Source organism: Antrostomus carolinensis, unplaced genomic scaffold, assembly GCF_000700745.2.
Source record: "Antrostomus carolinensis isolate BGI_N321 unplaced genomic scaffold, ASM70074v2 Scaffold14103, whole genome shotgun sequence".
Lineage (NCBI taxonomy): Eukaryota > Metazoa > Chordata > Aves > Caprimulgiformes > Caprimulgidae > Antrostomus > Antrostomus carolinensis.
This window is the reverse complement of record NW_010304549.1, coordinates 16,334-32,440: the sequence shown is the minus strand read 5'-3', so window position 1 is coordinate 32,440 and position 16,107 is coordinate 16,334. Positions and strand designations below refer to the sequence as shown.

General features: G+C 40.5%; 1 protein-coding gene across 1 annotated transcript; it reads left to right on the top strand.

Annotated features, from left to right (window-relative positions):
• Positions 1 to 314: 314 nt before the first annotated feature.
• PPP2R3C (protein phosphatase 2 regulatory subunit B''gamma) lies at positions 315 to 16,023 on the top strand. The gene is made up of 12 exons (XM_010164500.1): positions 315 to 436; positions 1,574 to 1,678; positions 2,304 to 2,416; positions 3,238 to 3,335; positions 6,406 to 6,476; positions 7,210 to 7,342; positions 8,827 to 8,882; positions 8,956 to 9,031; positions 9,650 to 9,786; positions 11,442 to 11,579; positions 14,805 to 14,864; positions 15,578 to 16,023. Exons 1-12 carry the CDS (start codon positions 344 to 346, stop codon positions 15,764 to 15,766), a joined length of 1,269 nt encoding a protein of 422 aa, XP_010162802.1. The 5' UTR covers positions 315 to 343; the 3' UTR covers positions 15,767 to 16,023.
• The last annotated feature ends 84 nt before the right edge of the window (positions 16,024 to 16,107 follow it).

The window sequence follows — 16,107 nt, the reverse complement described above, 5'->3', positions numbered from 1 at the left end:
CCCTGTAAAACAAGACGGTGCTGCTGTGTCAGTGGTGACCGTGTGTCTGTCACAGTCCCGTACCCCACGGAGAACCAGGTGGGTGCAGCGGCTGGAAGAGGTGCTTGGTAGATACTCACATCCAATACCTCACGTGTATATTCTATTTATCTGTTATAGAGCTCACACAATGGGCCTGTGCTCCATTCATTTCCACCCAACACTGCTGTTACTAAACAGCATAGCTGTGTAAGCCTCAGCATGAACTCCTTGTTAAATTAAAACTCTGTTTGGAGTACAACATGAAAATTATTTTCTGTGTTAATCAGCCAGAAAAAGCGAACAAGAGCTAAAAGATGAAGAAATGGAGTTGTTCACAAAATATTACATGGAATGGAAAGGAGGAAGAAAAAGTGGCAATACGTCCTATACGAACATACCACGATTTTACTACAGGGTAAGTGAGGTATCTAGATAAACTTCAACAAGAGGCTGTTCAGTGTTATAAAGTTGTGCTCATTCAAAGGAACACTTCAGCTTCAGAAGCAGATTAAAATCTGAATGTTGTGGACTGCTAAGCATAAATTTTTGTTGTGTACAATTGTGGTTTTCAGCAGTTTCAAATAATTACTAAACATCTCGTCAAAGGCCATTAAATAGTTTGCTAATGAGGCGGTGTCTTGGCTGTTTACTGAAGAGAGGAAGTCTTCTTTCTCTTTCAGTGAAACTTCCTATTTTAACTAAATTTTGACATACTTGTGTTAGAAATACGTATCTTCCCGTTTCTGTGTAGACATGATGGCATGCTGCTTCATGAACATGATGGGTCATTGTTTTTGCAGACTAAAGACAGGTCTGTTGCTTGCACCACCCACCTGAAATGCTTGGTCCAGCAACTTATGTGTGAGATGAATCAGATTGGGATGGGGGAATTTGGGAGCGTGAGTTCAATGTCTTGATATTGCTGGCATTGCTCTGCTGCTGTCTAACCTCGCATGGTCCCATATTCCTTAGGATCATGAGTTTCTGCCAATTAAGTTCTCAAATACCTGTGTTTCTGTTGATGAATGCATATGCAACCATCCAAGTTCTGGTAGTGCTGTACAGTTTTGCATGTAAACATCAGCAGAACTTTCATACTGAGTGTTCTTCCATCTGTTTTGTTGGCCAAATCAAGCCTAGTAGACAGTCACACTTTTGAGTCAGGCCTGCCACAAAACAGAAAGTGCTGCTCTCTCCTGGGCAAACACACAGTAATCAATATCTTCTGTGTGTGAGCCCTCCCGTCGTGCAGCTGTGGGAAAGTGCCTGCAGGATGGGTTATCAGGTATGAGGTGGGTCTCTGTCTCTCATGTTAAAGATGCCCTGCTTTAAATAAATACTTCAATATTGAAATAGTTTGAGACAGTGTGCAAGTGATATCCCTGTAGAAGCAGCAGGTACCATACAGCATTCTGGTGGATAGGTCAGTGTTTTCTGTCACCTAAAGAGCATTAGCAGTGTGTGAGTCAGGACTACCTAAGAGTTCATTCTAGATGTGTAGTCTTTGAATGGTACCACTGTGCAGCAAATTAAAATACCACAATGTTTCTAGCTGCCAGCTGAAGATGAAGTCTTGCTTCAGAAATTAAGAGAAGAATCTAGAGCAGTTTTTCTGCAAAGAAAAAGTAGAGAGCTGTTGGATAATGAAGAGCTGCAGGTAAGAATGTATTTTCTGTATGTCTTGTAATGACTTCTGACAAGACTTCCTCTTCCTGCAGAGTTTAATTATCGCCTGTCTGCCCACAGAATCTTGTGGTAAGGTGCTTGTATTTGGGCATGTTGGCTGGTTGTGAAGCACTAGCTAAAGCTGAAGTGCTGCATCATCTTGGGCTGCTAATGTCAGTGTAAAGCTTCCTTGTTATAATGTATACGAGGACTAAAGCAAAGGCTTCTGGTTTTCTAGCACATCCCAACAATTTCCCTAATGGACCCAGAAATAAGAAGATATAAGAAATAAGAATATGAAGAAATAAGTTCTGTTTGTGTATCACTTAGAGAGACTCCAAAGATGTTTGTGTTTACTGCAGTGCAAGACAAAAGGGATGTGACCCTAGAAATCCTAGTGAATGAGAGAGAGTGTGTGTCTGTGTGTTTAATACCAGTTTAGAGCACTGGAAATACCAATTGTTTCCTTTTCTGACTGAATTGATGATGTGTACTGATTAGCTGAGGTAACCTTGCAGCAAAACCACATTTTTGCTGCATTTCTTAGATGCTCTGTCTGAAGCACATTGACATGTCTAGAGAGATATCTTCTTAACCAAATATAAATGCCTTTTAAGAATCTGTGGTTTCTACTGGACAAACATCAGACATCACCAATGATTGGGGAAGAAGCAATGATCAACTATGAGAACTTCCTGAAAGTTGGTGAAAAAGCTGGACCTAAATGCAAGTAAGGCTTTTTTCTCTTGTATATTCTTACTTTGGCTAAACCTAAGTACTGCTATAATTTTTGGTTGCTAAAATAGATGGAAACAGTTTAATGATGAGATAAAATCATGTCCATTTAGCTATTGATGAACTAGTTGTTTTGTGTCCTTGTAAAGTATTGCCCCATATCTCTGAGGGAACTTTTGATAGAGATGTCTGCAGGAGGGGTACTGCATCCTTTTGAAGAAGAAATTCTTATCAGCATGAGCATTTTTATTATGTTAGTGGCCAGTAAACAGCACATTTTGTATTTGAAGAGGAAATGATGTCTCCAGTAATATTGCCCAACTTTCCTTAATATCTTCTGATGGAAAATTTCCTACCACGTGTTCTATGTACAGCATACAGTGAATATTCCTCCTCTGTGCTCCTGTTGGAGACTGCTGTTGTGCATACAGGTTCGTGACTGAGTTTTGGGCAGAAGCAGATTAATTATCAGTACTGGCAGTTCCTTTTATGTCCATGTCATTGTAGAAGACTGGAAGCTACCAAATATGTTGTACTAAAGAGAAATTAAATTGAATGAAAGCTCTCAAACTCCCACATTGCTGAGTCTCATGAGCAGCAAAGGCAGCTGCTTTTTATTGAGTTTACTCTTGTTACTTGGTAGGATCCCACTTGATGGGCGTAGTGTAGCAAATTAACGTCTTTGAATACACAGAACATGTCCTGTATTGTTAAAACAATATTTTGAAGTGTTTGTAAGCTGTGGATGCTGTAACAGGGTCTGTCAGTGCTGTGTCATCAGGTGAACAGAAATAGCTTTATGTTTGTGTTTTACAGGCAGTTCTTCACAGCAAAGATCTTTGCTAAATTGCTCCATAATGATCCTTATGGGAGGATATCTATCATGCAGTTTTTCAATTATGTCATGCGAAAAGGTTAGTTGATGCTTCCTCTGTGTTAATGAGAAGTTGTTTTCTTTTCAAGGCTGTTTTAAGCTTTATTAATTACTTGCTGTTCTCTTCAACAGCAGTGAGATCTAGCCCTTGATTGCTGATGCTGGTTTCCTGGAGGCTTGGGATTTTTTTCTGGTTACTAGGAGGTGGGAGTTACCCTGCCTTTGAAATCCACCTCTCCCCTCAGCCAGAGATACCCTTGATGTGTTTGTTATATATATAGTCACTCTGATTTCCATTATTCAGGCAGTACTGTGAACAGCAAAACAGTGAAGTTACGTGGCAACTGTGGTTCTAGCCGCTGTGATCAGACTGTCGGGCGGATAGTTTGCTTTGCTCTTTTTCCTTCTGCAGTGTGGTGTTATCTGTGTTTTCTAACTGTGCTTGTCAAATATGTCAGCATGTTCTTATGCTTCTCGCTATAGCCTTGCCATATTTTCAGCTATTTGTATTATAAATAACCATTTGGGCTGAAACATGCTACTATTTTTTTTTTATCTGTATTAGGTTTTTTTTAAAAAAGATGAGGCTGGCTAGCGGAAAGAAGGTTGTCTCATTGCCTTGTCCCTTGGCTACTGTGTTCTTAGGTCTGGTAGAGCCTTCAGGGTGGGAGAATGGCACCTCTCCCCAGAGCAGCTTAGCTTGTTTAACTTAAAATCTTGTGGTGCAAGGGATGAGAGATGTGTTGAGCAGGAAATGTGGTGAGTAGACGTGCAGAGGACATGCAAAAGCAGTAATAGGCCCATTTGCAACAAACAGCAAAGCTAGAAGCTGCAGGAGAGGAGACTTGGGAAGAGGTCTGTGAAAATTGTCTGCATTCCAAAAGGCCTACCCAGATGGATGCAACAACAGAGATTCTTTCAGAGCTCTCTGTTTCATTTGTTTCACACAGAAGTTTTAAGTCTTGTGTATTTATAGTGATGCCTTTTTATAAAAAAAGACAAAACCAAACCAACAAACCCCCCCCAAAAAAAACAATCAACCAAAAAAAACCCCTAACAAGCAAAACCAACCCCACCAAATTTAGAGAAAGGAAGCCTTTTGGCATCTGTCATCTCAGTCAGATTTCATTTTCAGACTCCGGCCAACATAAGGTCCCATCACAGTTTTTGTTTGCAAGTCTCTCTTGGGTCTTGAATAAGGATCCTTGGTTTTGCGAGCTTACAGCATTGGAGCTGCCTAATAAAGTTAGCCCAGTAGCATGTCTGTGCAGGAGCTGAGATAATTTCTATTGTCTGTTGTACAGTGTTCTGTATGAGGGCTGAAGACTGTGCCAGGTATTAAAGGCAGAAAAGACTTAAATTCCTGTAGGAGCTTTCAGTTAGTACTTTAGATTAGAATTAGTGACTTCCATCAGTATTTACTGCTAAATGTCCTTCAGTGTGGCATGGAAAGGAGAGGGAAGTACCAGATGATGGAGTTACTCTGAAGCTGCTTCAGCTGATCCGAGTTGGGGCAGTGCAGTCCCACATTTCACCTTGTTTTGATGAAGCTCATGCAGCAGTTGGCCTCCAGAGTGGTGCTGCAGCAGGGAACAGGCCATTTCACCCCGACTTTAAAACATCTTAAACTGCTGTGGCTGTGCCATGTGTGTGTGGTGGTATTCTTCAACAGCTGAACTCAGTAATGAGCTTTTGGGCTTTTTCTTTTATATGCTTGTGGAAGTTTTAGGAATAGCTGCATGTATTCACATACTTGTGTTGAACATGCAGCATTCTGTCTTTCTCCTTCCTACCTCCAGCCTGAGGATTTCCTACACTTCATGGATTACAGCCTTTCTTCCTCTTTCTTAATGATCTAGCCAGTCCTTTTGGGAGGGGACGAGAGAATGGTGAAGTTAATAACTGAATAATGGTGAAGCATTTCCCAGAGCACCATGTGCCTCCAGTAATGCTCCACCTTCAGGAGTGAAGTTGGTCAAATCCAAGCAAGTCAAGCCTAATAAAAGTGTCTTGAATCACTTCAGGGTGTATGATGCACTTACCTTTAAACTTCAGCCAACAAAGAAACAGCCTCACCACATAATCTCTGTCAGTTCTGAGTGATGCTTAGTCCACCTTGGCAAACACTTACCTTGAAGAGACAAATGTTGTTATGGGAGACCGCCTGGATATGATATGGAATATCTTATTGGCACATCCACCTGTCAGTTCTGGGTTTTACTGTCTACTACACTTTTCTTCTCCGCTCCCCCCTTACAGTCCTCTTGTCTTGGAAACTGCCCAAGCACAGTGTCCTTGTTGTTATCAACATTGTTCTCATAACAATCCTCGCTGAAACCAAAACACAGTGCTCTCTAGCTACTAAGAAGAAAATTAACCCTATCCCAGCGAAAACCAGGACAGAAACTTAGTTTGTATTTTGTAAGAGGAACCTTTAAACTGTTCCTTCATAAAATTTGGGTTAATTTTAACATGGAGTGTGTAAATAATAGTTTTTATGCCTAATCTGTACTCCATCTCTGTTACTGTGCTTTAACAGTGGCCTCAAGCCCATTGTCCTGTAGATTATCTGATGAACATGCCTTCTCATTGCAAAAATAGATGCTTGTGCTTTTCTAATCTCCTGTTGTAACTCAGAAGTCAGGGCAGGACCTTTGGCTGTAGCTGCAGCGTGTTGCGCTGCACGAGGGGCTGTAGCAAACTGATGAGCAATCTGTATACAATGTGTGTACAGCTGTTTTTAATGCATTGAAAATGTGCTGCTGCACATATCTCTAGGTCAGCAAGAGAGAAAGAATCTGTATGATTCCATGTACCAAATAAAATGTGGTGTCTGCTCAGCCATTTCTCACATCTAGTTATTATAAGGCCGTCTTGGTCACAAGGTACCACGTGTCGCCAGCGAGTCTTACCCTACTTAGAGACTGAACAGTGTTTCTAAGCAGGGCTGGTACATATCATGGCTTTGCCTAAATCTCAGAAAAATGGGAAATAGAGAGTGACTTACCATCCAGCAGTGCCTTGTGGCCTTTAGAATAACTTCAGATTTTGGTGAGGCCTCAAAACCCCCCTCGGTTTCTTGCATTGTAATTCTGTTTTCTGTTTTACAGTATGGCTTCATCAGACAAGAATAGGTCTCAGTTTATATGATGTGGCAGGGCAGGGCTACCTCAGAGAATCAGTAAGTAAATTTGTGATTAACTTAATATCTGTCTTTACTCAAATGACAGAGCATCAGAAAGGCTCCAATTTTCTTCCAGTCTTATCTCATAAAAATTTATTATAATCTAGATTTGGGGTGGGCACATTTGTTTGGATAAATAGCAGTCTCTGTGCTCCAGAGATTTGGTGGTGGGAGTGCTGCTAAACTTCTTAACGTATGGGGAATTGTCTGTAAAAGAGATCATAGATATCAAGGTTTCATGCCATTAGCACTTTACTAAATTTTATAGGACATAGTAGAAATCACAGAAAAGGAGGATGAGAGTGGACCTCAATAAATTATTCATTCTCCTGTTCTAACAGGAGTTAGTATTGTAACTAGAATCTCCTTATTTATTTTATCGCTGCTTAAAAAAGATGTATTAAAGAATATTCAGCAACAGGATAATCCAATTAGGAGTTATGCATTGGTATTTGAAAAAGGTGCAGCCAAATGCATTTATATTTACTTTTAAATATCATATACTTTGTTAACATTCTGCTTTATTTGTCACAGCATCACTTATATATGTATATGACCTAGGATTTTTTGCATAGAGGCAGAAGCTTTTTTGCCTGTTCTCATATTCTTTCCTGCATTGTTGCAGGATGGTATTTTTAGCAAAATATACTTGAAAACCAGGGTGGAATACAGCAAGCATGCAACAATAGCAGTGTTTAAAACTTGTTTCTTTTCTTTCTTAATTCTGCAGGATTTAGAAAACTATATTTTGGAACTCATCCCTACTTTGCCACAACTGGATGGCTTAGAAAAATCTTTTTACTCCTTCTATGTCTGTACAGCCGTTAGAAAGTTCTTCTTCTTTCTGGATCCTCTCAGAACAGGCAGGTCCATGTTTTCAGAATTCTAAATGTGTGAGAGTATTTCCACTTTTAAAGTTTCCACTGAAGCTACTTGTGTTTACAAAGTAATATGTAGTTGTCTTTGTAGGCTTTTGTTCAGCAATCTTGTATTTGAAAATTAATCTCCACAGAAGTGAAGACATGAATCTTTACATGGGTTTAATAATCTGTTTCTACAGCTAATGAATTTCTGTGAGGTAGCCATCAAGGACGAATGTCACGAGAAAGGAGCCAGGCTCTTCTCAGTGATGCTCAATGATAGGACAAGGGGTAATGGGTGTGAGCTGGAACACAGGAGGTTCCGCTTAAATTTCAGAATTAAATTTCAGAAGGAACTTCTTTACGGTGAGGGTGACAGAGCACTGGAACAGGCTGCCCAGGGAGGTTGTGGAGTCTCCTTCTCTGGAGACATTCAAGACCCGCCTGGACGCCTTCCTGTGTGATCTCATTTAGGTTCCTGCTCCGGCAGGGGGGTTGGACTGGATGATCTTTCAAGGTCCCTTCCAATCCCTGACATTCTGTGAGTTGTGGTACTACAGAATTATCTCCTAGAAACTGACAAATAAGATACGGTTTCATCATAATGCATCATTAGTGGTAGCTAATTTTATAAGTGTTTAGGGCGAATAGAAACCACAGCAACAACAGAACTGCTTGGCAGCACATCCCCAGAGCTGTGGAAATACTCAGGAACACTTATTGTGATGTGCTTCTCCTGTGATTAAATTTGTTCAACATGTAAACTCATTAGAAAAGGTTTGCAGCTATGGCTGCTAATCCTTATTACAGATGTAGCTCCCTCAGACAGCAGTTTGCTTTTTTGTCTGCCCTTGATTTAAGTAACAAACTGCATGTATTTTCAAGATCTAGCTGTGCCACTCAAACATGTTAAGAGTTGCGTGGGCAGTGGCCTGTGGCAGAGGTAATTGCAAACACGTAAGAGGCTGTGTGTGAAGTTATAATGCCTTATTTTGCACAGCTGTTTGTGCAGTGTCTGTGCACCAGTCAGAGCTACACCAGCAGAAGTGCACTCTGCCACCTTCGCTTGTGTCACATCTGTAGTTTCTGAAGATGTAAAAATACCGTATCAAGAGACTCCTAACATTCCAACAAATGTTTTAAGTGTGCTTTCTTTGCATTTTTTATTTTACATTTTGAGTTGATGTTGAACACACATTTTTTTAATCTAGTTTTCTGGCTTTTAAGGTTTTAGGATGACTCCTCTTCTGCCAATATCAGGCTAGTTTTATTCAGTTGTTTTAAAATATGTTTTTATTTTATCTCTTAAATTACAGCCTTATCCTTGATGTTAGAAGTTGGTTTTCTTTGGTTTTGTTTTTTTTAAAAAAGGTGGATTTTTTTCTACTCAGAATACTGTTTTCTGAAATAGAACCACTTAACTGAGAACAGTCAAATAGATATGTTGGCTGGGCAACTTAAAATGTGTTTTCCTTTTCTTGCTGCAGGGAAGATAAAGATACAGGATATTTTAGCTTGCAGCTTCCTGGATGACTTACTGGAGGTAAAGATCTCTTGGCATATACTGTTGTGTTTGAATTTACTCTTTCTGAATTCTAATTTTATGTTTCACTTAGTTAAGGGATGAAGAACTTTCTAAAGAAAGTCAGGAAACAAATTGGTTTTCTGCTCCTTCTGCATTAAGAGTTTATGGTAGGTTCCTTTATATGTGAATGGTGGGGGGGGGGTTCCTTTTTTTTATTTTCTCTCCTCTCTGCCTTGTATGACTCAATCACATTGTTAGTGTTGTTTTTCCTCTGTTTTTTTCTCTTTCAGTCCTCCTGATAAACTTGTTTTTTCTGTAGCCATTCTTTCAGTGTGTCTTCCTGACTTTCTGTATAGTTTTGGTTCTTCGCTGTTTTATCTTCTGTCATTTTGTGCTTGTTGGACAAGGTACAAGATTCCTCTGTAACCTTCTTTTGACTGTTTTATTTATGCTTTTGTGTCACCTTTAGGTCTTTTTTTCATGCTTACAGGATACCTATCTAAAATAATATGCTCTTAGCCTTCCTTTCTCTATATACCCAGCCTTTACTTGTGAGCCATTACCTTAGAGTAGAACTAATCGTTATAGGAATCCTGCTTCCCCTCTCCCCATGTCGTGTGCTCATTTATGATGCTCTATGAATATTACTGTGGATCTAGCATATTCCCACTTTACAATGAAAATTAAATAAATGTTAAAAAAGTGCTAAATTTTCTTTCCCTGTTGAAACAGTTCTTTGCTGATATGAATATATTATGGTTTGCCTTCTACTATCTCCTCCCTAGGCCAGTACTTGAACCTTGACAAGGATCACAATGGCATGCTCAGCAAAGAAGAACTGTCCCGGTATGGAACAGGGACTCTGACCAACATATTTTTGGACCGTGTCTTTCAGGAATGCTTAACTTATGATGGTGAAATGGTAATTGTATTTTCACTTTGTTCACAATACAAAAGCTTTGGCTTATTGAGACAGGAAATGTCTCATACTCAGTGTCTTTAGAATAAAGAGTAGCTTGAGGTAAGGTAACTTCTGTTTATCATTGTGCACGCAAATGACCATACAGCAGGTTAGATGAATTTTCTTAACAGCAAGGTGATCACAGCATGGCTTAAAGACAAGTTGCTTGTTTTGAAAAGCAGAGGTGGTACAAAATCCAGACAGGATAAAGTTTCTTGTAGATTCGATAATGTAAAGTGCATGTTGAAAACATGTATATATGTAGCAATGCTTTTTAGTTACATGTAGTTCTTTAGAGAAGCAAAGACAAGTGGCAGACTTCAGACTAGTGCAAGTTAGCTAACCTGTCCACTTCTTCATGAACACAACAGTGGTTTTTGTTGTAAGCTTTCCATAGCTGAGAAAAATAAGAAGTCTAACTAAATTAGAATTAAAATACTTACATCTATATTTATTTTGAAAGCTTTACTTAATGGCTTGCTACTCTTGTTTGTGTTCAGATGACTGAACTCTGAAAGTGATAAATTACATATTGATTGTACAGTCCTGCTGCTGCCTCAGCAGTTTGTTGTATAGTCACTGAGGGCGTGAGGGATCCTCTTGGTTGCCCTTTGCTGGACTTGCTACAGTAGATCTGTCTCTCTCTCATACGGGGGAGACCAGAACAGGACCCAGCGCTCAGATGTGGTCTAGGCAGAGCTGACTAGAGGAGAAGGATCACCTTCCTCGACTTGCCAGCAGAGCTGTTCCTCATGCAGCTTGGGATGCTGTCAGCAGCCTCTGCTGCAAGGGGGCACGTTGCTGGCGTGTGTTCAGTTTTGTTGCCCATCAGGACTCCCAGGTCTGTCTGTGCAAAGCTGCTTTCTGACCGGTCAGCCCCCAGCACATACTGGTGCATGGGGTTATTCCTGCATAGATGCAGGATTTTGCATTCCCTCTGAACTTGATGAGGCTCCTGGCAGCCCATTTTTTCAGCCTGTCAAGCTCCCTCTGACTGGCAGCACAACTCTCTGGTGTTTACGGTAGACAGGGTTATTGTAGACATGGAACTGAAGGATTTCTGTCCATGTCACAACTATATCTTGATCAGGACACCAAGAATCAGTAGTAATGAAAAAGGAAAGTGTGATACATATTTGTGATGAGTACTGATGATTCTACCACATGATTTGATAAACTACGTACTTTGGTCTAAGGATTATATACTTTAATAGGCCATATAGTTCACCGTTCGGTAGTGGTAGGCTTACTGCTGCTGGATGTTTAATTTCTGGTGATGACAACCTTTTATGTGGCTTTTATTCACTTGTTGGGCATGTTTGTCAGTCTGAAGATGTATTAAACATTGTTTAAAAGTGTATCTAGCATGTTTAATTTGGATTTATGCTTGGAATCCTGTTTTATCTCTGAAATGGCAGGATTCCATATCGTCAGCAGTCATTAAAAACTGACTTTTCTGTTCACATTGCTGGGAGCAGCCATTTGCTATTTCATGTCGTCTTTTTGAGAAAATAGACCGGTCCCCTACAATGAAATAGCTGCCAATTACAAAGTTCCTGCTTGCAAAATCAATTTAGAAAGAAGACTATAATAAACATGATTGTATCTACTTTTAGGACTATAAAACCTACCTGGACTTTGTGCTTGCATTAGAAAACAGAAAGGAGCCTGCAGCTCTGCAATATATTTTCAAACTGCTTGATATAGAGAACAAAGGACACCTGAATGTCTTTTCCCTTAATTATTTCTTTAGGGTAAGTCTCTTTATACAGGTAGGCCATTTTCTGTGTTTATAGTGTTATAGCCTGTGTGCTTCTGCATGCAGATCTGCAGGAAATCACTTTAAATTACTAATACCCACTGGGAGGCTAGTAACTACTTCTAAGAAGATTTAAAATATTAAAAAAAATAAATTCCAAAACTTGGAAAGAATTCAAAAGGTCTTTTCAACATTTTATCTACAGTTGAAATTTACTGGTTTGATTTTGTTTAGGAAAAATATTTTCTATTGATTTTTTTTTTTTTTTAAATTTAAATTGTCCTAAAATTGCCTAATGATTACCTATTAAAATTTCTTATGATGGTTCTAATTGGTTATTGCCCATGGTTTTAATTTCCACTATAATCCTAAAATTCAGTAGAAGAAATGAAAATAAAGTGCAGTGATGGGCCTGTACAGCTGTGGGATTTTTTCATTCCGTGTATTGACTGCAAAACACTTACTGCATTTTTCATCTTCTATTGCTCCCAGAATACAATTAAAATAAGCTTAATTTTTTTTACTTGCTATTAAAATTAACCTAAAGCTTGTGAAGTCTTCCTCCAAATTGCAGTTTGTGTGTGAGTGGGTTTTGTTTTCTTCTGGCTTGTGGTGGTATTGTGGGGGGGCCAGGTCGGGACAGATATTTTGTTGGTTTGTCCTGTTTGATAGATTCCTGAGGTGTGTTGTGAAGGGAAATGTCATGCAGTAAGATTGTATTTTTGCTGTGGATGGTTTAGGCTGAGTTATGAGTGTGATGCTTTCTTCATGTACAGGATCCTTTCAGTGATACCTATTGAGACACAGGGACAAGCACTTCAGTTTTCTTTCTGTGGATGTTTGTACTGTAACTGTACAACTAATGTCCTTGTACTTAGCCAAATGCTCCGAGTGTGATGAACAAGGTACTGTTCCCTTCAGCTCGCTGAGGGAAGCATGCAGGCTGGCTTGAGGCAGAATCTTGCATCCACGTTACTCCTGTATTGTAATGAGCCTCCAGTTGAGCACGAATTTTGATAGTGACTACAACCATATCATTTTGTAAGAATACAACTTATCTGGAAGACCTTTTCTAAAAAGGAAAGGTGCTTCCCTGCCCCTCCCCCCCACCCCCAACAAATGCATAAATCCCCAGAAAACACCACGACTTTTTCTTTTAATGCCTTGGAACCATCAAATAATTTAGGGTGGAATGGACCTTTGGAGGTCACCTGCTCCCACCATCTGCCCAGAGCAGGACCAGCTTCATGGTTAAGTTGCTCAGGGCCCTGTCCACATGCATTTTGGGTATCTCCAAGGAGGGAGACTCTGCAGCCCCTTTGGGCGATGTGTTCTGGTGTCTGACTGCCCTGACTGAAAGGACTTTTCTTCCCTCATCCTTTCTCCCATCTTTGTCTAATTAAAATTCCTCTTGCTGCAGTCAGTGTCCACTGCCTCTTACCCTTTCACTGTGTGTCTCCCAGAGTCGTCTTGCTGTGTTATCTCTAACCACCTGCTAGGTAGCTGAAGGTAGTACTTGGATCTCCTCCACTACCCCAACCTTCTGTTCTCCAGGTGAATTAATCCACATCTCAAGCCTCTCCTCTCGCTGTGCTGTAGCATCCTGATGGCCCTCTCCTGGGTTCATCAGTGTCTCATAAAGGGGAGCCCAAAGCTGTGAGGCAGTGTTTGGAGTACTGTGTCTAAATGTTGAGTCAGAAGGAATAATCACCTCCCTGAACCTGCTACCTGTGCTTGTACAAATGCAGCCCGGTGCTTACCTGCCTTCATGAATACAAGGCACCCTGTGGAGTCTTGTTCAATGTCTTGTGCACCAAGACCTCCAGCACCTTTCCTGCCAAGCTGTGTCTAACCAGCTGGCCCCTCGAGCGTGCTGCTCTGTGGGGTTCTGCTGCTGCAGATGCAGGCAAGGTTTTTGCATGTGCCTTTTGAACTTCATTGTGAGCTTTGTTTAGCAGTTGCAGCTGTGTTGTACACTTGGTGGGCAGCTGTTGGGCCAGGACTTGCCAATACTGAGGATCCTACAGAAACTAAGCAATGACTTGTCTTTTCTCCCTGCTTTTACAGCTCACCATTCCCACCACTTTTCTACTTCTGTTGACATGGCAGTAGGATTCAGGGAGGCCAGGGGCCATGTCAGCTGTCTCAGACTCCGATTTTAATAAAGGATGTTAATTTACAGTGTTGTCATAGTACATAAGTGATTCTCATGTGAAGGCAGTTTAACAAGGTCACTGTGTCACCACTGTGCCATAGCTATTTTTTTGCATGTCTCAAGTTGCATATTTACTCTGTGGCTTAGTTATTGAAAAGATTCCTTGACTACAGCAGATGCTTGATCATATTCCAGAACGTGTCCCTCCTTTTGGAAATGGAGTGTTCTAAGTTTTCCTTGAAATGGGAACAGTTCCTTTTGACTCTGTGAGTAATTGCTTTCCTGCTAGCACAGGTGTGGGTGGGTCTGCACCTGCAGAGGCTCTGCTGCCACAGCTGTGCTGACAGGGCTGTGCAGCCTGTGCTAGGGAAACTGTCTTGTTCATCGCTGTTATTCGCAGGCACAAGTTTGGTGATGCAGCTGTTCAAACGGTGCCACATTAAAAGAACTAATAGTAGGGAATACTATTGTGTTCAAAACAGGAGATCCCCACTGAGGGCATGAACCAGCAGAACCCTTCCATGTATGGACAAATGCTCAAATAGGCACATACACCATCTCCCTCACATTACTGTTTGATCTGCCAGAACTGAAGTTCCATTTTCAAAGTAGCTGAGAGTGTGAGTAGCCACACTGCTTTGTCTGTCTGCTGGTTGGCATTTTCCCTTCTTTTTCCCTACTCTGTATTTCACATTTTGTCAGAAAACTGAACCTCTTGGTTGGAGTGCATTACTATCTTAAAGCTTTGAGTGTTGAGTGGCAATACTCAAGTGTCTGCATATCCCATTTGCAGCGTGCTTAAAACACTGGTCACAGTGAAAGTTGGATTCTTACCATAGTGACTGAGAACTGTGAACCTGAATGACACACAGGGATGCCTGTCACTGATTATGCCCTGACTTGCCCCTGCCTCACTTGTGGAAGGGAACTGATTGCCAGCTGTACCATGAATGCTTTGCTACAGGGCAATTCAGCTGAAGATGCAGAAGCATTAGAAAAGTTCCCCGCAGTGTCAGTGTGATACTGCACTGCCTATTCTTAACTTTTCTCTTTTTTTTTTCCTAGGCTATTCAGGAACAAATGAAAATCCATGGACAAGAACCAGTTTCTTTTCAGGATGTCAAGGTTCGTTTTCCTGAACAGAACGCTGTGTGAAGTATTTGAATAAGCATTTCATAATTTACTTGTGTTATATCGTCATTTCTAGGTTGTTGGATATTTACTTGCAGAGTAGTAGAGATGATCTGACTTGTCCTACTCATAGGTTTTAAAATGTCTTTCTATTCAGCAATTGCTGTGTAAGACATCTGGTATGCAACTGTTCCAGTAGTTTCCTTACTAATAGACAAAGGACCTGTTAAATACCTGTTGCTGTGCCTTACACCTGAAGATCCTTGGTATGTCTGTTTTGTGGTTCAGGATCCCCCTTTGGAGGGGGGAGTGTACTGGGGACTAAAAAAACCTGTCTATAAAACTCTCTTTATTACTGCCTACTTTACATTTAACAGTTTTAGTACTTAAAAAAGAAAAAAGTGCAAGGGCTTCTATAAAACTTGGCTTATACAATAAACTGAGTTTCATGTCACCACTTTGAGGCCAAAGACTCCCCAGAAAAGCAAATTCTTATATGAGATGTGGGAGCTGAGCACACTGCTCCTATCTGTAGCCAGTTATTGTGCTTTTTATCTGAAATGTTTGGGATTTAGCAGGTTTTTCTGTACATCAGTGTGGGTGGCACTAGTTACCCAAAGATCATTCTGTATATGGCATAAAGTAGCTGTTATTCTGCTCCTTAATGTGTGGGGGTTTTTAACTCAATTCTGACTTTTCTTTCATAGGATGAAATCTTTGATATGGTGAAGCCTAAGGATCCTTACAAAATCTCCCTTCAAGACTTAATCAATAGCAGTCAAGGAGACACTGTTACCAGCATTCTAATTGATCTGAATGGGTTCTGGACATACGAGAACAGAGAGGTCCTTGTGGCAAATGATAGTGACAACGCTGCTGATGTTGACGATACGTGACTTTGAACAGGAGCAGACTGTATCCATAGAGATACCGCAAGATGAGGCACCAACTCTTGGAAGCTGGAAACATCCATTATCTGAATCAATGCCTCTTCCATTTTACTTCCCTCCCTTTCCTCCCTTGCCTCTCCCTATGTAATATAAAATGTGGTATGTACAGGAATCGCAGAACTACTTTCTGAAACCAAAAAAGCAAGTGTTAGTTTAAGAGGTAATTTTTTTTTTTTTTTTTTAATAAATATTTTTGGACTCTTTTCCTGTGTACCAAGCCCTACTCTTACTTGAATACCCCATTCTAAGTGTGAATGTCCCCTAACAGCAAGAATGTGGTTCTTGGT

What these genes read in the sequence shown, in the direction of transcription:
- PPP2R3C (XM_010164500.1), top strand. Translation starts at nt 344, where the DNA reads ATGGAGTTGTTCACAAAATATTACATGGAATGGAAAGGAGGAAGAAAA. An exon ending in TACCACGATTTTACTACAGG is followed by an intron (nt 437 to 1,573) that starts GTAAGTGAGGTA and finishes CAATGTTTCTAG; the next exon opens with CTGCCAGCTGAAGATGAAGT. An exon ending in TCTGGATCCTCTCAGAACAG is followed by an intron (nt 7,343 to 8,826) that starts GCAGGTCCATGT and finishes TTCTTGCTGCAG; the next exon opens with GGAAGATAAAGATACAGGAT.